The sequence below is a fragment of the Pseudopipra pipra genome, chromosome 1 (genome assembly GCF_036250125.1).
Source record: "Pseudopipra pipra isolate bDixPip1 chromosome 1, bDixPip1.hap1, whole genome shotgun sequence".
Lineage (NCBI taxonomy): Eukaryota > Metazoa > Chordata > Aves > Passeriformes > Pipridae > Pseudopipra > Pseudopipra pipra.
The window spans coordinates 131729614-131750970 of NC_087549.1; the positions used below are offsets into that span (position 1 = coordinate 131729614).

General features: G+C 38.7%; 1 protein-coding gene across 5 annotated transcripts in view; it reads left to right on the top strand.

Annotated features, from left to right (window-relative positions):
* The window catches only part of CDK6 (cyclin dependent kinase 6), a 141375-nt gene that overhangs the window by 1348 nt on the left and 118670 nt on the right, over window positions 1-21357 (top strand). For 4 of the 5 annotated variants that reach the window (XM_064677594.1, XM_064677565.1, XM_064677574.1 and 1 more), the window contains exon 2: window positions 1087-1577. In XM_064677594.1, coding sequence (XP_064533664.1) covers window positions 1345-1577 — 233 coding nt within the window. In that variant the 5' untranslated portion in view covers window positions 1087-1344. Of the gene's footprint in view, window positions 1-6; window positions 140-1086; window positions 1578-21357 lie in introns of those variants that run through there. The other variant, XM_064677583.1, reaches the window with a different exon arrangement.

Here is a 21357-nt window from a genome sequence, read left to right on the forward strand (position 1 = left end):
GTGGCAGCTGTGGTGGTGGGAACTGACGCCGGCGAGGCAGGGAGCCGCCTCTGGCTGCAGCCGGGGAGAAGGGATGAGCAGCGGGCACAGGTTTCTTCGAGACTGCTCTTTTCATCTGCAACTAGGTTGTAAAATCAGCGTAAGTGTGCGGAATACCCCTGGCTTTGTGCGTGGATTCCACTTAGGGGATCCCCGACTGAGCTGTCTGGAGCTCTTTAATGCTAGCACGGTAAAAATGCAGCATGGGAGAGAGCTGCAGTCGTGGTCATAGTATTGCTATATTAAAAAGGGGCAGGGAGAGAATTGATATGGAGTTTTGTGAAGGGAGAGGATTTGCCCAGTCCTGCAGAAAGTGGATGAAACTGGATGCAGAAGGAACTGCTTCTGCTCTCCAGCCTTATGCACTCACAGCAGAACATGCGGTTCCTGAGGACATCTTTCATCATGCTGGTTTGCAAGGAACTGCAGGTGATACAATGGTAGCAGTATCCACAGCCAAAACCCTTGCTTGTTGATAAGTTGGCTAGAGTGCACATTCCTGAATTTACCTCAGCACACAATGCTCCATAACGTATTATTGTCATTTAAACATGTACGTATTTCTCCTCCCCACAGGCACTTTGAGGCAGGACCTTGTTTCTTGCAGTGTGTTCATGATGTGTTCATGAAGGGCTTAGCACAGGAGACAGCAGACCAAGGCACAAACCTCTAAATGCTATTAATTGCAAGTGACAGTAATGGGATATCTTTCCAAGAGTCCACCATGTGCAATGAAGGAAAGTTCTTTGGCATAACTTCTCAGCCATGCATAGTTAGCTCTGCCATCCCCATCACCCATGTGTCACAGGGTCGTCATATTTAGCCCACTGCTCAGTAAAACCCCTCAGCACACCACTGCTCTGTAGCTGTGTGCATAGCCTTTTGCGCAGACTGTGATAACTTTGTACTGTTGTATCAGTCATGCGGGGACGTTGATACATATGTCACCCCCGTGGCTCACATCCTCCTTTCCACCATGTTTTTGCTTTGCATGTAAAGTAATGAAGTAAACTAAACTCACTTTTCTTGCTTGGTTTGTCCTTCCAGATCTAATTGGCTTTACACAGGCAATGCTCCTGAAGACTGTATGATAATTCCTGGTGGCTGAAAGAGGAGGCACATTGGAGCCTGTACAGAAAAAGAACAAGAACAGGAGGGCAAGAGCTTCCTACTGCCCCTCTGGCAGAGGTACGAAGTGCGTGGCCTATCTGCAACGCAAGCAAAGGACTAGTTTTCAGAAAGTAAGCGAGACTGAGAGCCACCTCAAGGCACTTGGAACTCGAGAGGAAGAGGAGTGGTGCCAGCATGGATAAGGACAGCACAAACCTGGCTGACCAGCAGTATGAATATGTGGCCGAGATTGGGGAAGGGGCCTACGGAAAGGTGTTCAAAGCCCGAGACTTGAAGAACGGAGGTCGCTTCGTTGCGTTGAAGCGGGTACGGGTGCAGACCAGTGAGGAGGGAATGCCAGTGTCTACCATCCGAGAGGTGGCGGTTTTGAGGCACCTGGAGACGTTCGAGCACCCCAATGTGGTCAGGTGAGGAGGTGGGACCGGTGTCCTGATCAGTGGAGTCCTGGGTTTAGCACGTGAATTGGGCAAGCAAGAGTTTGGGGACCTAAATGGAATGGACACTAGTTTGGGTTTGTGGCTGAAGTGAGCACTAAACTGTGTACGTGAAGTGTGGTTTGAGGCTTCAACAGGCGATGGTGCTGCCTGCCAGACCTCACCTCATCCCTGTGCATTGCTTCCCACACACACAAACACCTATCTCCAGAGGCATAGATGTGTGACTTGTGTTGTAATGGATGGGCAAGGAGCCATATATACATTATTTCCTCAGGCATAAGAGAGGATGAAAAAAAACTCCCTGGTTTTGTCTGAACTATTAGTACTGCCAGCCAGCTGATTTTTAGCAGCTTTGTTCATTACAGAAATGGCAAAAATGAGAGCAGTAATAAAATGTGCATTCTGTCTTTTTAGATGCTTTTGTAGAGAGCTGTAGATTATCATGTTAAACAGCTGTAGATTATCATGTTAAACATCAGAAGTAACAGCTTAAGACCTGAAGCTTTGCAGGCAGCCTCATGGTTGAGTCCTCTTTGACTGGTACTAGTTTCACTATGTGCTGCTGATTGTGCTATCAAGAATGCAACAGTACAGGTGTCAGACCTTGCTTGTAAAATGGTGGCAGTGACCCCAGGATGTCCTTTCTGTCGTGTCAATAGCATAAACCCTGGATGTGTTCTCAGTGATAAAGCTAGCCCTACTTTGACCTCTTAGATTTTTCTATAGCTGGAAACCTTCAGCAGCCCGTGAGCATCTTTTATTAATACTGTAAGCTTTGAGAGGTAAGGTTCACTTTGCAGATACCCAGATATGCAGTGATTTCAAACTGGTCAGCATCTTGCTGGTGGTGCTGTCTTAGCAAGACTATTTCCTGTTCTTCGTGTTATTGTAAGCATATATTGCATAGCAAAAGGAAAATATTTTGCACTTCACTAACACCAGGCCTAGAGAAATAGACGCTGGAGTTAGAGGTGACCTTCAAAATGCTTTGCACCTGTAATAATCCTTTTTTTAGGGTCTGAGATGAGGGGGTTTTATTAGGTGCAAGAGGAAAGATGAGGCAGAAAATAATATTTGAAACTTGAAAGTCAATAGCTAGAGATAAATTAATTTTTGTTCATTTTAAGGCAGCATAATGTAGCAGTCTTGCTTATGTCAAAACTGAATAGGCAAAGTGTGTGTATTCCAAAATACTGATAATGGAGTGCGTGTCATCAGTCTCACTTCAGTGAGCAATGGGATACAGACTGCAGCTCACACTTCCACTGCTAATCAAGCAAATCCACAATTCGCTTAATAACCATTATTTTGCCTGGCACTTAGTAATGCCAGGGGCTTAGTAAATAAATTTTAAAAGTAGGGATATCTTTTGGTGAACAACATATCACTATATCGAGGGGCTCTGTTTACGGAGGAGTGCGCACAAAGTTCTTCCTTGGCAGTAGAGAGATAATTGGGAGTTCTCGAAATCTCTGAATTTCAGCCCATTAATTTATGAGAGTAAATGAAGATTCAGTTGTCCAGGTTTAGACATTTACACATTTGGAAAGTGTAAACCTTGTTTGGGAATAATTCAACATAACAATACTTAGGAATTTTTCTGCCATTGAGGTCTTTCCATGTGAAGTAAAAGATTTTTTTTTTAAGAGCTTTCTAGTCTTGAATTCAGCAAAATCATGAAAATAAAGTTCTTGTTTTCCAAGGAGCTATTTGATGAACTGACTATGCAGCTGCAGGCTTCTTTTGCTTGGTTTAAGTGCAGTTGAATCTGGACAGATCATTGCATAAATACATTGAAGCTTCAAATATTTTTACAAGCTTGAATGAAAACTAATTCTCTGCAAAGCAGTAAGTATTTCAACAAGCAATATGAGAATGTAATTTCAATATAAAGATCTCTGAAAGTGTGTTTCAGGTCCTCATAGTGGTGTTTTGAAGCCTGTGCTTTTTGCCATAAGCAGCATTTCAGATACAAGGACTTGGTCTGTGATGAATCAGGGTGCCTGGGATCTTGGTTGCACACCTTTTTCCACAAACAAGTAGGGGAAGATGAGGAATTTCAAACATTATCTCTTCTAAAATGTGAGGAATGCTATTCAAAAACTCACCTCTTTTGTGCATGTTTTTAATCTGTAGAGCCCTTTGGAGTGATTGAAATCATATCCTTAAAATAGAAGAAATATTTGAGAATATTTAAATGGCCCAGTTCTGTTACAAAATAAAGTAGAAGAGTTTGCAATTTATTGAAATTAAACATCTATTTTTGTATTATGTAAATATACTCAGAGAAAAGGAAATACTGTAAAAGAAGATCAGCAGTTTTAAATTGCTGACCTAACTCTACTTAATTATTGAACATATTGTGCTCAAAAAATGTTCATTGTTTGGGCATGCATTCTGGAAGCTGCTGTCATGGCCAGGCTACTAAATAAAAACAATGCCAAATGCATTGTCTGCATACTGGATTAAAATGTACATTGTTTTCAGAGCACTAGGATAACAACACCAATATTTAAGATCAAATGTTTTTGATTTTGAGGGGATATCCGAGCTTTTTTCTGAATATTACAGGTAACTAGCCTGAGAGAACTCAGTTGGAACTGCGAATGTGTTGTATCTGTTACCTCTGAGTAGTGGCATGTGTGATCCGTGAGTTGCTCAATGCCAACCAGTAGTCATTCTGTGAGTCAAAGCCTAGACTTTTAAAGTGATGAGCCTCATACACCTTGTGCTCAGCTGTGGTACTCTGGCATCAGCTGATGGCAGTGGCAGAAATCACAAGCCACATGAACTTAGGCTGAGTGTCATGCTCAACTCAAATGTGGAGCACAGCAGCCCAGGGCTTCTCTGTCGCCATAAAGTGGTGCTAAACATGAACAGTTTCAGAAGGAAAGCCCCAGTGCTACCAGGCAGTAGAGCTCCATGGCTTTGTTGGTCATAGAACCAGGATTCAGAACCAGCATTGCTACTGCAGGTTTGTCATAGTGATTGTAGATTCACTTCATCTGAGAAATGGCTAGAGCCAAAACTGATTCCTAGTGCCTGGCATTAGCATTGGAAGAGAATTTTCTATGTAAAGGAGAAATGTCTAAATAGCACAAAATAATTTAAAACATAATATTTATCATATTTTTCCATGCTACTGCTTGCTAATTATGAGAAGTTTGTTTCATGTTCCTTTGCTCCAAGTCTGTATTCATACAATGAAGAGATGCATTTTTTGCAGCACAGGTGCTTTTACAATGATAGATCATGAAATGAGATAAGATTTCACTGCAGAATAAAGAAAAAAGTTGTAAGAAAAGAATCAAAAGGAAATAAGATATTCAACAGAAAAGTGATGTTAGCAGAAATCTCTGAACTATAATGGAAGTAAGGCCTTGAGGACTGATGTAAAATTTTTCACTGTCAAGAATGGTGTATAGAAAGGCATGGGAAAATGCAGTTAAAAGGATAATTGCAATGTGCTTAAAATCCTCTCCTGTTCACGTTTACCCTTTGTATAGAGTTCCTCTCCACCAGAACGCCTTACTCTATTTATCTTCACAAACCAAAGTTAAAAATAGAATCTTCAAAAGTAAATATTACTGTGAATTCCTTTAAAACTAGGTATGTCATAGGCTTGGAAAAGTCCCTTTTAACTGGTAGGGTGATTAAGATGCTCCTCTAGCTCACCTTTCAGATCATAAGATGTAGTACTTTACTAAAACTTTACTACATACAATAAGTAAATCTGGCAAAAATTGGTCCAGCGCTTACATAGTTTAGTGCTGTTCTGTTTGGGCAAAATGAAATATATGTAGATAAAGAACAGTCTTTGCCAGGAGTAAATGACACATTAGATTCAGGAAACTCTTGTGTGTAAAACTAGGAATATTCCGTGATGCTATATATCTGTAAAACTTCTTCTTGTGATTATAATGCTAAACTCAGCTATATATTGCATTCAGTTTATCTCTCTCCTACTGGTAATCAGAGGAATAATTTTCCCCTAATCTTAATCATCCATCAAACTGAATTCGCACTCTGGGAAGGTGATATGCAAGACAGATTACTGTAATTCTTGCCATGCTTGTTTTCTATCCTGTTTATATTCAACAGTTTTAATAGTGCTAAACCTTAAGCAAATAGAACAAAGCTGCAAAGCTGTGTATTTTTGCTTCCTATCTCATAATTTTTTAATAAATACAACTTCTTTAGTATTTTCATGGGTTAGTAAGTGTTCGATTTTAAAATTACCAACACTATATTGAATATGACCTATTACAATGTAATCTAATCTGGGTTATTATTTCAAAAGTAAGTGTCAGAAATCTTGCCATTCAAGGTGATTATAGCCATATAAGAAGGAATTAAAAATCTTAATTCTCTCCTTCCTGTTAACTTGCAAAATAGATGCTCCAGCTGATTGATTTAGGTTAAACAGAATGATGCACCTAGTTGAAGTCTTAACTCTATTCCTCACTCTTTTTGGTATACAAATCAGTGGAGGGAGAACACAGTAGTTATGAGTATTTGCACAATTATGCCATGTTCAAGGTTTTATGTTATTTTATATCCATAAATGACACCATAAACTGCCCTCTGAGGTACAGCAGTACTCTCATGCTGCTTTTTCCTTACTTTTGCAGTCCAGTGGTCCATGATGTTATCTCTTGGTTTACACTTGGGTGCTTGATGGAGCCCATCAACTGTTTCCCTTGGCAAGGCAATCTGAGTGTGGGGGGGAGAGGTGTGGGCACACGTCACTCCCCCATCCTCATGTACCCTGACATAAAGACCATCACTTACTTGACCTTGCTCAAAGGTCCCAGAACTGTATAAAAGGTTTGCTGCTTAAAATTTCCCTATACTTAGAAGGTACCTTTTTATAAGTATCTTAACGTTCCCTGTCTGACCTGATAAAGCATTCAGAACATGTGTATAGCAGCTCATCAATACCTAGCTAACCTTTTGCGAGGCAATTTGAACGTGTAGTTGTTTTGCTTTTTTCTCTTTGTTGAAATGAAATGATGGAGGAACATAGAGAGGGAAAAATATTCAAAAGGCGGTAGTTAATTTTACTTCTCTTTCCATTTTGTGGTGACGCCAATATTGGCTTCTGGCTTTATTACTGTACTGTTAATAAGTTTAAAGGATGATCTTCTTAAAATCATTGAGATGTTCCATCCTGTCAAGTGAAACATTTCTATTTTGGGGGGTGTTTGTCTCTAGTGAATTCTGCTTCCTTCCTTACTTCCTTTTTCTGCCAAGCTAATGTTAAACTTCTAGTGTGTGAAGTCATTCTTGCACATCAGCAGTGCACTGTTTTGTGCGATACAATTTATTTTTGTGTAGCACCACTCATATGGCATCTGGCAGGCCCCAGGAGACAAAGAAATGGTGACCCCTGCATTGCTAGCTGCAGGGATTGTCTTGCACACAGAAAGAGTAAAATAAGATGCAGGGATGGAGTGGAACAGAAACTGAACTTGACACTTGCCAAGTATTAGTGTGGCAGATGAATTGCAGCTGAGGTAAAAATGGTGGATGAGTAATGGGAAGGAAAAACTGAATGAGCCTCGGAATCGATTTTAGTCTAACACAAACAGGATGGTCTTCAAGGCAGATGTGAAGACAGGAAGTGCTTTGGCGGGAGAGAAGCATTTCCAGGCTGCAGAGCAGTGGTGGTCAGAGAGAAAGGGAGACAGTCCCTGCGCTGCCCACCTACTGTGAGAAGGGACACTGCAAAGGTCTTGGGGAGGGAGGGACTGCCAGCCTGGAAATATGGCTTCTCTGATGGCAGGAGGGCAGAGGGGAATGTTGTGGTTGCCACTGAATAGAGTTTGGTGGTAGGTGGGACTTGGAGAAATTTGTTAAGTTGGCAGAGACCATTGGGCAGAGACTGCACATGAATGCTGGCCTGTCATCATTTGCTTGCAACCTTACAATACACAGAATGAGCATGTACAGGGAAAATAAGTGATATTCTTCCTGTCCATATGAATTGTTTATTAGTTATGGATGTGATGATGTAGTTTGAATACATGATCTGCCAGAAACAGGACAAGATAAGAACACGTCAGGAAGGAAGGGTTGAGTACAAAATAGACTTCTGAGCCTTAGGAAATTCAGTTTCTGGAGGGAGTACAAGAGCTTTTTCTAAAAAGTATTTTATCTTATTCTGAATCTAAGCTTTTTACGAAAAACACGTTTCCAGTCTTTGTGAGAGTAAATATTAGACATTTTAGATTATATCCAGTGCTCCCTGCCTTCTTTTGATCTGCGGATGGTTGTATCTGCTGTTCTTGAAGACATCTAGTTTTGCTGGGTCTTGCACAGAATGGAAAACCAACTCATTTTGCCACAACCGTTGTTGGTGGCAGGCTGTGACTGCCAGGTGAGGCATCAGCATCCCCAGGGTTAATGGAGTGGGATCCAGGATTCAAAACTGAGCCTTGAAAAGAACAAGAAAATGGATGGTCCACACTCACAAGCAAGAACCAAGGTAGATTCACTGGGACTTTCTGGTTTGCTTCATGGTATCTACCTCTGGCTGAAGTGTGGAACAAAGCAGGGAGAAGAAAAGTGATGCTTTCCAGATGTTTGAAAGAGAGTAGTCTGGAGCTGGAGGCTGTGACTTAGCAAAGCACCGAGTGAGTCGCTCAGGTACACTTGGTGGGATTTAAGCCATTGTGTGAAGCTTAGCCCAAATCTAAGTGCATTATCAAATGGAAAGACCTATGACATGAAGAGTGCACTGATATACATTAGAATATGAATCACAGATACTGATTCTTATCATGTATTAGATTAAAGCCTTATTTCTAGAGAATGTTTCTGTTAAAAGTTAAACTACACAGAGTAAGTAATACAACTATCTTGATGGAGCAGTAATGTGAATTTGACATCAAGAATGATTACTTGTCTTTGTGGTAATTCTTAGGTGATGTAATTTAGTTCTGAAGTTTTAAAATTATTTTGTGAAATTTCATAACACTAAGTAAAATAGAAGTTGCTGTTCATTCCAAAACTTTGCTGTATACAGAAGATTTGCTTTTCACTCTTGTTTCTTAATGATCTGACAAATTATCGAAAGATAACTGTGCCCATATGCATATATAAATAAGCTGAGTTTTTTCTTTTAAAAGAGAGGAAATTTTTCCACCTATTCCCCTTCTTCATATCTCTTTCAATTCTGAAAAATACTTTTAAGCATGCATGCGTGATTGTTTAACAGTTATACCTTTAAACTGTAAGGCATTGATAAATAAACCACTTCAGAATTTTCCAAGGAGTGGTTTTTTCCATTGTATACTTTGACATTTTCCATTTGGGAAACCACCATTTGGTAAGCTTTTGATGAGATGATCATCAAAGAGTGGAAATATGTCTATTGATTTCTGAACTCTTTCAAAATACCTCATTGCATCCAAATTATTGTATTGGTTTTCCTATTTATTCATTTACCTTTCACCTTTGAAAATTTGTCTCATCCTTAGAAAATGAAGGAAATATTTCACTAAATAATCCTTTTGAAATTAAACCTTAAAATTCTAACAACACTCTTCCATATGATACTTTAGATGTCTTTTTAGGGTTTTAGAAGAAGATGGCTTTCTAGTCTCAGAAGGACCAAGTGATTTCACGTACCTAAATGCAGGGTGTGCCAGTTTGCTGATATTTGTAGCATTGCTCTAGGGTGGATTTCCCATGACATACCTAGCAAACAATCTACAGACCGAGCAAAAAGTTCCATACTGTTTTAAAAGGGTTCATACTAACACTGACTGTTTATCACTCTGGATTATCATTAACAGATGATCTTCTCTTAATAAAAGAAAATAAACCCAAAAAACTATCTCAGCCATTAATTCATCTTTGCAGGAATTTCCTGTATTTAATGATTGAAAACTCAGTTCTAGTGCAGATGAATCATACTGAGTTTAAGTGAAACCTATTGAGTTTGGACTTTTGAAACATTAGTCAGTGCAGAATGTTACATATTTTGATAGAAACAGAGAAACTGAGTGAGAACTAGAATGGAAAAGCCTGTGTGATTTTTTTTCTCTCTTTTATGTGAAGCTTTGGCTAGTCTTTTAATATCTATTTGAAGTGTAGTCGCTGTGATAAATTGCTGTTTAACAATGCTAGAGAATTCCCTTCTCCCTGAAATCAATTAATTATAAACTGGAAATTTCAGTACTTTGTTCACCGTTTCTTAAGTTAACATATTTCTAGGAGCTTTCTGTGATCGTAATTCCTAGCTGCACTGGTGCTTTTGTTTCTCTTCATCAGTGGAGCCAGAGCTCTACTGTAAGGATAGAATTCTATCACTTTTTTTTTTTCCACATTTGATGTGGTATTTTGCATACAGCTGCAGAGTAGACAGTTACCTTTGAAAAGAACATTTGGCTGGTTTAATTTGATTAGAGCAAACCACCTCAATCATTACTGAACTAAGACCGTTTTCATTTTAACTTGGCAGTAGGAGTTGGGAATGTACTGACTGTGCTTAGATGTTTGGGGGAGGACTCATTTGGACACACAGCTACCACTGAAGTGAAACGGCCTTAGAGAACCTTGCCCACTCTGCTCTTTCCCCATAGAAAAGGAAGGCTGTAAAGCCACTGAATGTCACATTTAACTTTCTCTGATTATGACAAGGAATTGGACTCCTTATGAGTGTTTCTACAAAAAAAATTGGAAATGTTTAACACGTAGAAATGCAGAATCATACAATTTTTAAAAAACACTGCGATATTAAAAATATATATAGGATGTGAAAGTCGTTTATTTACAACAAACTTAAACATGCCCAGCAACAGCATTTTGAATAAAGTTATTATAAAATCCAGCATGTTAAGAGAAATACGGTGAGATTCTCGTAGATACATTATATCAGTGTGAGTAAGTCTTAGTAAGATTCCCACATTGTCATTCTCTGAGTTTTGACCTTCTACCCCTTTTTCTCATCATATAAATATACTGTGATTTTCTTTTTTTAAGTTGCATATTAAAGATAAAATTAGATAATTCAGATTTACAGTATTATGTATAATATATGACTTTTACTTTTGAGTTTCCCTCACTGGTAATGACATAATTTTTCTAGAAAAACTCTTGTGGCTGTCTAGAATATAAATGTATCTCATAATAAATGACAGCCCTTCAATAAATTATAGTCAGCTGGTATTCTCTAGAAAATATGGTTCTTATCTGTAGTATTTTAACCTGAAGATTATAGCTGAAGGAAGAGCTTCTGCTGCTCTTGTATTATGTTCTGAAAAGCAATATGCATAGTTAATTGTTCATTTATGTGACCAGCCTAACACTTGCTACTAATGGCAAAATTGCATACACATCTTCCAGCTAATCCAGTAATCCAGTTGCAAATTTAAGGCTTGAGTTTCTGCTGGTGAATTTAAGGTCCATAGATCTACACTGATTCAAACAACTCTGGTTGTTCAAATCATAAAGTCGTAATTTAAGATGAACAAAAATGCATTAGGACAGGCAGACTGTGCAGAGGTGTCCTATCAAGCATGTACGTTTGAGACTTCACCATTTACATTTTAGATGCTGCAACTATTGAGTTCACCAAACTGGGGTATAAAAATAATTTAGTCATTAGGAGGTTTTTCACTGATCTGGATTCAGAGTTTCTGTTGACTTTCTGTTGACCTTCTGTTGACAGAGTTTCTGTTTCACTCCTTCTAATTACACTCCCTTTTAGCACCACAAATAATTCCTCTCTAGCTTAGTATGTATCCTCTGAAATACTCAATATCCTCTATGTTTTCCCCTAAGCATTTTGTGCAGTGCTGTGCTTACCCTGGAACTCCAGGTTGCATCACAGACACAATCATTTCAGTGCTGTATACATCTCTTCTTCAAATGCAAATGCCTCTGGAGCTACAGTTAGAGACTTTCTGATTACTGTACAGCATTGAAAGTTTATATCTAATGTTACTCGCTAGCACAGCACTAGAACCTTTATTACTGATTTCCAGCTCCCTTCAGTGAAAGTTAATGACCTGTATTACTTTTCTCTACTAGGAAGTAGAGGTAAAGTGAATCTTGTTTTGCTAACTTCATCTGTCGACATACTTTGTTTGTATTTGTGAGCTTTATGACATGGAGATTGAGCAGCATCTGCACTTTTAACTAATACATTGTTTATCCTTAGATAACCTTCAAGATTGTTAATGGAGATAGGCCTACCCACAGATCTTTGTGGTTTCCTCGCAGACATCTCTAATCAATTTGTTGCCTTAATGTTTCTCTCTGCTTTTTATGAAAAGCCGAGCAACAAGTTTTGATCAAAGCAGTAATACCCATATCCAGACAGGTTGGAATCAATGACTGTAGTCTGAAAATCAGAATTAAATGTCTCATTAAACTTAAAAGATATGGCATTCTTGGAAGGGCCCAGACAAGTCAGTACTTCTGCAGAACTGAGCACCTGTATCTCTTCATTGTACAGAATCCCATTCATCATATTGCTACGTTTGTAACATCATTTAAGACAAAAAAAGTGTTACCTGGCATTACTGAATTCTATGCTGCTTATTATTCATATTGCCTCTGTTCTTAAGAACTCAAGAAGGTTTCATTACTTCTTAATTTTATGTGGTCAGATTAAAACATCTGTTAGAGAAGTCAGTTATTTCAAAGGCAAATGTTTATGCAGTAGTGAAAACATGCAAACAGAAATGAGACTGGAACTGAAGATCCTGGCAGTACAACAGCAAGAATAGTTAGGATTTGCACAGAAGAGTCAGGTAACCTGTTTGATTGAAAATGAAAGGTACTTGTGGCTGTAGATAAATTGTAGGCAGGTGAATGATACTGATGAGGGAGTCTTCTTAGAAGACATTTAAAGTATATTGGAACATCCCAAATTAGTAGGATACTGCAATGTCTGTAAGGAAATACAGAAAATTACTCCAGTAACCTAAAGTTTAGAGTAAACAAGACTATTCTGCAGAAGCAAAGCTTAAGTCATAAGAAAATACAAATCTTCTGCCATCCTCTAGATCAGCGAAAGGATATTGAGCCTGTAATTCTGGAAGAAGCTGTAAAGTCAATTAAGTTTACTAAAACAGTAATAAAGGACAATTTCAACCACTGTTCATAATAGACAAGGTTTAAAGTCAAAACTTAAACCGTCACTGAAGCAACTGTTCCTGGAGTACAAAAAAGAGAGATCACTCTCTACCTAACCTGAAGGAACTTGCAAAGCTGGTTTAAGAAACTCTGATAGTCAAGACACACAGTCATAGTGGCCACAATAATTAAATCTGATATCCTTGGGAAAGGGGTGGTTCCCAAACTTGATGTAGTAACAATAGACTTTAGAAAAGAGAGATTAAGAAACAAAAAGTAATCAAAAATTTAACTGTCAAGAGGAATTATATGAAAAAGCTTAGATTTAAAATGGTAGGTACTTAAATAGAGAGTTGTAGTGGCATGTTTTGTCACTTGGGTCATATGCCATTCCTTAGTGTGATGCTATTTCCTGTCACTGGAAATCCTGGTTGCTGCTTCTGACCTATAACCTTTTCCTGGCTGCTAGATACAGCAGGTCAGTTTAAGAGTATTGCATCCTCAAACTCTCTGGAGGAGTGGGGAATGTCAAAGACAGACACCAAACTTTCTTCACCCTTTTTATGGCTGTGCTCCAGTGTATCATGGTGGATTCACAAAAGGTACAAATAGCCATACGTAACAAACAGGGTTGTAAGATAATTGTGAGCAGACTCTTAAATTTAACCAACTGAATATTAAAAGTATACTTCATCCTTCTCATTTAGAGTATCCCCATTGTGAATGCAGAGCAAACGTGTGCTAGGTGCTGCAGCTGGGTCAGGGCATCCCCTGTTATCAATACAGGCTGTGGGATGAACAGATTGAGAGTAGCCCTGCCAAGAAGGACTTGGGGGTGCTGGTAGATGAGAGGCTGGACATGAGCTGGCAATGTGCACCTGCAGCCCAGGAAGCCAGTTGTGTTCTGCGCTGCATCAAAAGCAGCGTGACCAGCAGGTCGAGCAAGGTGATTCTGCCCATCTACTCTGCTCTGGTGAGACCCCACCTGGAGTGCTGCATCCAGCTCTGGGGTACCTAGCACAGGAAGGACATGGACCTGTTTGAATTGGGTCCAGAGGAAAGCCACCAATTTGGTTGGAGGAATGGGCATCTGTCTTACGAGAAAAGGCTGAGAGAATTGGGATTATTCAGCCTGGAAAAGAGAAGGCTTGGGGGTGACCTAGTTGCAGCCTTCCAGTCCCCGAAGGGAGCCTACAAGAAAGATGGAGAGGGACTTTTTATGAAGGCATGAAGTGACAGGACAAGGGGGAATGGATTCAAATCGAGAGTAGGTTTAGCGTAGATATTAGGAAGAAATTCTTTACTGTGAGGGTGATGAGGCCCTGGAACAGATTGCCCAGAGAAGTTGTGGCTGCCCCATCCCTGGAAGTGTTCAAGGCCAGGTTGGATGGAGCTCTGAGCAATGTGGTGTCCCTGTGCACGGCACGGGGGTTTGGCACTAGGTGATCTTTTAAGGTTCCTTCCAATCCTTACCATTCTGTGATTCTAATTCAGAGTGGTCACCCAACTGTAGCCTGCTAGAGCTCAATGAGATTAATGCCAGTCAGTAAAGTTTGAGGGTGAAAAGTGGAAACGCTAAGTAGGGACTTTGTGCAGCACATAACATATGTTACAAAATCAAATAGGAAATTATTTTGGGGTTGGGGGAACAAAGAGCTAGCATTGATATCAGAGAGTACTTAGACTATGAGAAATTAGATGGAAGAAGAAATTAGTTTTACAGTGGAATTTATTTTTTTACCGAAGTCTGTAGTATATGGATTGTTGGTAAAAGCTTGTACAAGACACTTCTTTTATCAATTGGCAAAAATTATGTACTTTCCCTAATAGCAGAGTGTGGGTTTCTGTGAAATGTACTGTCTTCGAACAATCTGTTTCTAGTTTGCATTTGGCATTGAAGTACTAAAGGGAACAGGATTATCTGGGATGGGTGGGCATTGCCTGCTTATCTTGCACCCAATTTTAAGCTCCAGCAGAAGCCATTTTGGTAAAAAGTTGTTAATATTTTATGAGAGGAAAAGTAATTGAAGATATGTGTTGGAAATGGCTGCTCATGCAGTCTACAAGTAGTTTAAGGCACCTTTCAAAGCTTTCTCAGTTGTGGTTTCTCTTTCTGTCATTACCCTTTACTCTGCCATACTGGTCTTGTACAGGATTTGCCACTGAGTGAGCTAGTTATTGGTAAATTGTCATTACTGGTAAAATTCTGATGCTGTACATAGTTTCATTGCCTCAAATTAATTTTGAGCAAATTACATGATTGTACAATGGCAAATAGTTGGAAAATTCTGGTGTCTAACTTATATTCCCATCTGAATTATTGAAGACCTGGGTTCTTGAAGAACAGTAGTGTTATACCTTTATCTTAGAGAATGATTTTGAGGAAATTTTTATTCTTCCATAATCTCAAAACATGTCACTGCTCTGCAATAGCCTTCAAAATAAAAATCAGTCAATAATACTAACAGATTCTGCTCCATCATTTTTTTATGTTGGGTGTCTGTTGGAGCTAGTTCTTTTATAGCTCAGTTTAACAAGGCTTGAAAACAGCTTTATTTGTTATGGAACTATTAAAACAATATAGTAGTAGTAAAGCAAATAGGCTGCTCTGTTAAGCTGTTTGGATATGCATATTACATATGTATGGTATTTATGTGGAAAAGGAAAACCATGAAAATTTCAAGATCTGACTACATTTATACCAGGATGTTAAGTTATTATTTTGTAACATCGGATAGGATTGTTAGACATGTAGGACTGCAATTAGCTTATTGCCTGTGCTTTAAAAATGTCTGAGCAGTTTTTTAAGTTAAAAAATTGAAAGGGGATGAGAGCAAGTCAAGAGAAAAAAAAAGTCCCAGAAACTAATTGTTTTTGAAAGGTTACATGACACTGAAAAATGGAACATAGAATCGAAATGCCATCTTGCTCCTAAGTAAAATAAAATAGTAAATTTTATTAAATGTATTCTGGAAAGAGTAAATGAAAATTATAAATTCTACTGTCAGTGGCAAAGAGCCCGGGCAATATCCAGAAAAAGTAAACATCTATTGGCTTAACGTCACTGGGGCACAGTCCACTGCAGTAGGCCACTGAACAGAGAATGTCAATGTTTAAAAGCAGCAGAACTAATTTTTTTAATAGGCGGCTTTTTTGCCTCTTGTTTGCAGTACAAATATATATTTTAAAAGCCTTTAGGCAATATTTAGATGATGGGATTATGTGTCTCATTTTAGTACCAACTATTTTTTAATTTTTCAAGTCTTGCAAAATTCATGGTCGCTTTAATCTGTCTTCTTTCAAGCATGAAATTGCCATCCCTTAATTGCATTAGTCACTCAGTTCCAGAACTCATTCATCCCAGAGCACATCCTTTATACAAAAATATTGCAATATCATTTGTCAGCTTTTAAATGGGGGCTTTTCTTGAAAAGGCTGTTGAGTTCTTGAAATAATTTCTCCAAAATTTTCTGAATGAACGTGATTATCTTGGCATGTCTAACCTTTTGATCCCTGTCATTTTCACAAGCCTGAAAAAGTGTTCTTGTGCTTTGGAAAATCTAAATCCATGTTCATGGAGGCACTCATGGAAACCAAGACCACTGTGTCTTCCTGGATTTAGCAAAAAAAACCAAAAAGTTTCACTGTCTATGTTTCTTCCAATGGACTTCAGACAGTTATTTGTCAGTCAAATATTTTCATAATCTGGACACAGATTCTTATTTTAGAACATATAGATACCGGTTGTGATGTTTGAAAACCAAGATATGCCTGCACGAAAAGTAGGTGAGGGAAATCACCAGATAGTTTGTCTTTTTCTCCACAGAAAGTCACTTCAATTCTGCGATAACTCAGAAAGCAGCTGAATGGACCTTTATAAAACATGTGAACTAAGTCACTCCCTAAGTGGAGACAGCTGGGGTCTATTTAATATCCTGTGTAAAATGGTAGAGGTCAGCTTCCTGGAATAACTTAGGAGTTTTATTTCACGAATATCCTACTGCTTCAGGGACCTGGGGTGACAGTAAGGCTCTCAAACTAAAATGCACCATAAGGAAAAGCTCCAGGGATGGAGCTCTCATTCTACCTCTGCATTTCGTGCAGGACTGTGGGAAGCATCCCGTGGCCTGCAGTATCTACACATCCTCAGCATAGATGTCTCTTGTGCAGGCAACTGGTCTCATTTTTTAATTGCAATCTGATATTCTTGTGATATAGGCACTGGGATACTAATTGAAAATCATTGAGACGTGAGACTTTGGACTACAAGTGATTATCAAATATACTGATGACCCGAAATACCTAGATTATTTTATAATTGGGACATTTCTTCCTAAATCACTTAACTTATCTTGACAGTTTTATGATGTCTTTTTTTCTCCATGCAATTAATGGAGCCATATCTTTACTATCTAAGATCGTATATTTCCTTAATGTGTTTCCTGTATCTATTCAATGTAATTACTCCTTGAGTTTGGAATTTTATTTCCTAACTCCTCCTATTCCATTGTATATTGGACATGTCAGTGAAAAAAAAAATTATCTTTGTAGGCCAGTGCCACTGATAACTCTTCATTCACACAGAAGTTCAGAAGTTACACAATACAGTAGTTGATATAATTGGTAGTTTAGTGACACCTTAATTAAATGCCTGAGGTGCAATAAGCATGAAAATTCATATAAAAAATTGTACATGTATAATGATGTCCAATATGATTACATATATTTCATACTTTGTGATAATTTGTCTTTTCCTTGACTACTTTTTTAAATTGAAGATAAACGGAAGTGCTAAAGTAGAGATAGGAGGAGTAATTGGTTCTGTTAAATGGGAAAAAGGTGAAAATTAGGGGGAAAAAAAGTAGTGTGTCACTAGTGTAGGCAAGCTGACTACAGAAAGGGCTTCTGTAGACTGTGCTGATTCTTTGGGTCCTGGTTAGTGTGTACTGTTGCCTGTTTAGTCAGCTCTACAAAGGCTCAAGACCATCAGCTGTGGTATAAATTTCTGTGCTGTATCTCCAAACAGAGGTAAATAGGGTGATTGTAGAGTTTGGGGATGGTTTAGAGAAAATAATGAGGAGCAGCTACTTCAGCCCTCATTGTCTCGTGACTCATTCTTGAAATAAAAGTTACATTAATAAAACAATTCATATATGTCTCTCACCTGGCATTTTTCTGAAGTGTGAAAGGTAGATACTGGCATAGGGAACGGTGTAAGAGCAGGACAGATCCGAAGTGACAATTCCTGGCGAGTTAAAGCTCAACAGTTTTGACACTGCCTTGCTCTATGATCTGAAGTAATCTGTGTCCACTGCTTTGTAAGTCCATGCAGCATTTGCAAGCAGATGGGAGCCAGCCCTGCCTCACTCCCAGGCAGATGCCTCCCGACTCTGCCGATGCCTTGAGCTGGCTGGAAGCCATGTAGCCATGTTAGCTTTGCGGAGCCTCAGCCATGATGTTCTGCTGTCCTCAGGCCTCCCTCAGATCAGCCTGAGCCGGCTCTGTCTGCCCGGACATCACAGGGCACACTCTCATTTGCTGGCAGAGCTTGGGTAGACATACTTTGTTTTCATTTGCCGAGATGTAAAAGTCTTTTAGTGCTCCAGGAACCAGACTCTGTTTTGCAAGATTTATTACATTTTGCTCACTTCTTTCAGAAACGTGAAAGATGACGTTGCAAAACAACCAAAATGTAGTTTTGTTACATGTTTACATCTGACATAAACTATGATTAACAAAATGTTGAATTTATTTCAAAACTACCCATACATTAAAATGTAACCCTCATCTCATGCTGCTAAAAGATGCCCTGAAAGAAATAGTTGCCTTTGCCCTGAAGTAATAAAACAGTCGAATAAAATTTATTGCCAGCTCAAAATACTACTAACACCTCATTTTCATTGCCAAACTCTGCAAATAATCTTTAATTTGTTTTCTTTTACATATGTGTGCAAGAACTTAAAGGAAATACTTAAAGAGCTGTACAGCCTCTAGAATACTTCACTCCATGTGCACTAATCTTTAAATGGCTGGCTCACAGTGCCATGTAAACTGGCTGGAAAAGGAGGAAACGTATTAGACCTGAAGAACTGGAGGATGAAAGCACCTGAGAATCTTACAAAAGCAGACATTTTTAATTTACTTTGCATATGCTATGAAATAATTTAAAAAATGAAAAAAAAGACAGCTTGATAGAAGAAATTATAAGACCGCCAATGAGCTTGTATGGTCACCTGTGAATGGGAAAAAGAGCACTGTGAAGTTCACCTTTTAAAAAACTTGTAAGATGTAATGTCTTAAATTCTGATGAAACATGTAAGGAATTTGCATGTTAATGGAAAAAAGGATCGCTTTTTATATATTGAGTGTTTAAGAGCAATTGCCCCTGGCTAAATTTATTAAGCCAGAAGAATCTTGTAAATTTCTATTGAAGATTTATTAGTCCCATTTGTTTCTGTTCTTCACAACACGAATATTAAACTCAATTCTGAAAGTTTGTCACAGGTGAAACTCCCTTTCAAATTAAAGGATATTCTGGACCTGAGCCAAAGCCAGTTAAATACTGGCCAGTTAAATACTTTGTGAGGCTTAGGTAAAGGCTCTTGTGTGCTGAGCTTTTTAAGGTTGATCCTGGTTTTTGAGGTTTGAGTGAATAGAACAGAGGCGGTTTTGGTGTCTTTTTTTTTTTAATTTTGACTTCTCTCTCATTTTGTTTAACTTCCCCATGAGAAGAAATACTTTAAAATATCTTCAAAAATGAAGTGAACAGAATCTGGAATCCCACCAAGCAAAATTACTCAGTTATAGTCTTCCTGGGAAAGAGTCATCTCTTCTAAATTCAGTTAAATTTAAGCATCTTGTCTAAATTAGTCATCTAGGCGTCTTCCATAGCAAGCAGGGAGAGGCAGTCCCCTCCCCAGAGTGACTGAACCAACATACTTCTTTCCCCTGAATATATGACCCATTCAAACTAACCACCAACCACTGAGCAGCCCCATTACAGGAGTTGTATCTCTTCCATGATAGCTGAAGAGGGGAGTAGAACTGGTTGCTTCACAGGCTTACTGGGCTGTTGTGTAGATGGATGGCATTTGTGCTGTCTGATGATGGGTAGCCAGATACATTCAATGAAGTTATTAGTTTTCTTGCAAGCCTTAAATCTGCCTTCTGCTGAATTTGTTACTTGAACTTCCTAGTCCCATAGTTTTGGTACTTTGGTTTTAGAATAAATATCCCCTCACTCTTTTCTTTTTCCCATAAAGTTATCTCTCTGCCACTCAGTTGTTTTTTTTTTTTACAATACAACTTATAAAGAAGGGGCAGTGTTTATGAGTACAGATCTGGCTGCCTCAAAAAACCTGGCCAGATCCTGTTTGTTTTTCTTACCTATGTGAGGAATTGCCTTTGTCTTTTGATTTTTGGAAATCACCTGAGTACTGTTTACTTTTTGGGCAGATGGGATGTCATTCATAGCATGTTGAGCCTGGTGACAGGACCACAGGACTGTACAGTACCAGCCTTGTGACAGGACTGTACAGTACCACTGGAAGGTTGTTTTGAGTTCACTGTGCTCTCTTCCAGGTTTTGCTGAAGTGAATGGAGGAATTCCCTTTGTCTAAAGTTGATGATGCCGCTGGCATCACGGCACATGGGAATATTATTGGGAAGACATCTGGCATCAAAGCCTTATCAAAGTAATTTCCCATACCATGTGTATAAAAAGCACTGTGAACCACATTTCTGTTTCTGTGTCTTATAGCCTCATGCATGACAAATGTGTGGAAATCAACACACAAAATGTAAGACACCTTTTGGATTTTCACTTGGCTTATTGCTAAATCTGGCAACTGTGTTCGCCGCTTAACCACTTGTGCTGGAATTTTCAGGAAATTTTAAGCAGTTCTAGTGAATCTATAAACAGATTATTTCAAGAGATGTAGACATTTTTTGAAGTTGTTTTCATGCAGTTCAAATATCTGGTGCTAAATTGCTGTTTCCATTTGTAAGATAACAAGAACTGTTCATATCCGTTGCTGTTTTCTGGTGCACCAAGACTGAAAAAGCAGCGGTTCACAGTTTTGTTCATCTCAGAATTGAAGGAAAAACAAATATTATGATGAACTCCCTGGAATAAATCACAAACATAGTTTTCAGAGATGTATGCCCATCTTCAAGAATTAACTTGAATACTAAAGACAACTAGAAATTAAGAAGGAGAGACTGTGGTACAGATAAGGACACTGAGGTGCAAAGGGGGAGCTTGCATGCAGGGCCCCGAGTTGTAGAGTTCTCACTACTTGGGTAAAAGCCAGATATGGGTTAAATGGCATATAGGGATTTACACTGCTCTGTCCAGGTAATGACTTGTTGAGTATAAGGAAGAGAAAAATGACCTTTTTTGACCTTTTATTCCTGTACAGAGACAATGAATTATCTTTTTCTTCTCTGCTTTCATTTCTGAAAGATATCAGACAGGTAAGGCAGATGAAGCTTTAGGTGATATATATTCTTTCTTAGAAGTTGCTTGCTTTTTTGCATGCTGGAAGTTAAACACAGCATAATTTCTTTGAGAGTTCAGGGCTAGTGGATCATGCAAGATCAAGATCTAGGACAGGTTTACTCTGCACACTACTACCCTAACTCCAAAATTGCATTTTTGTAC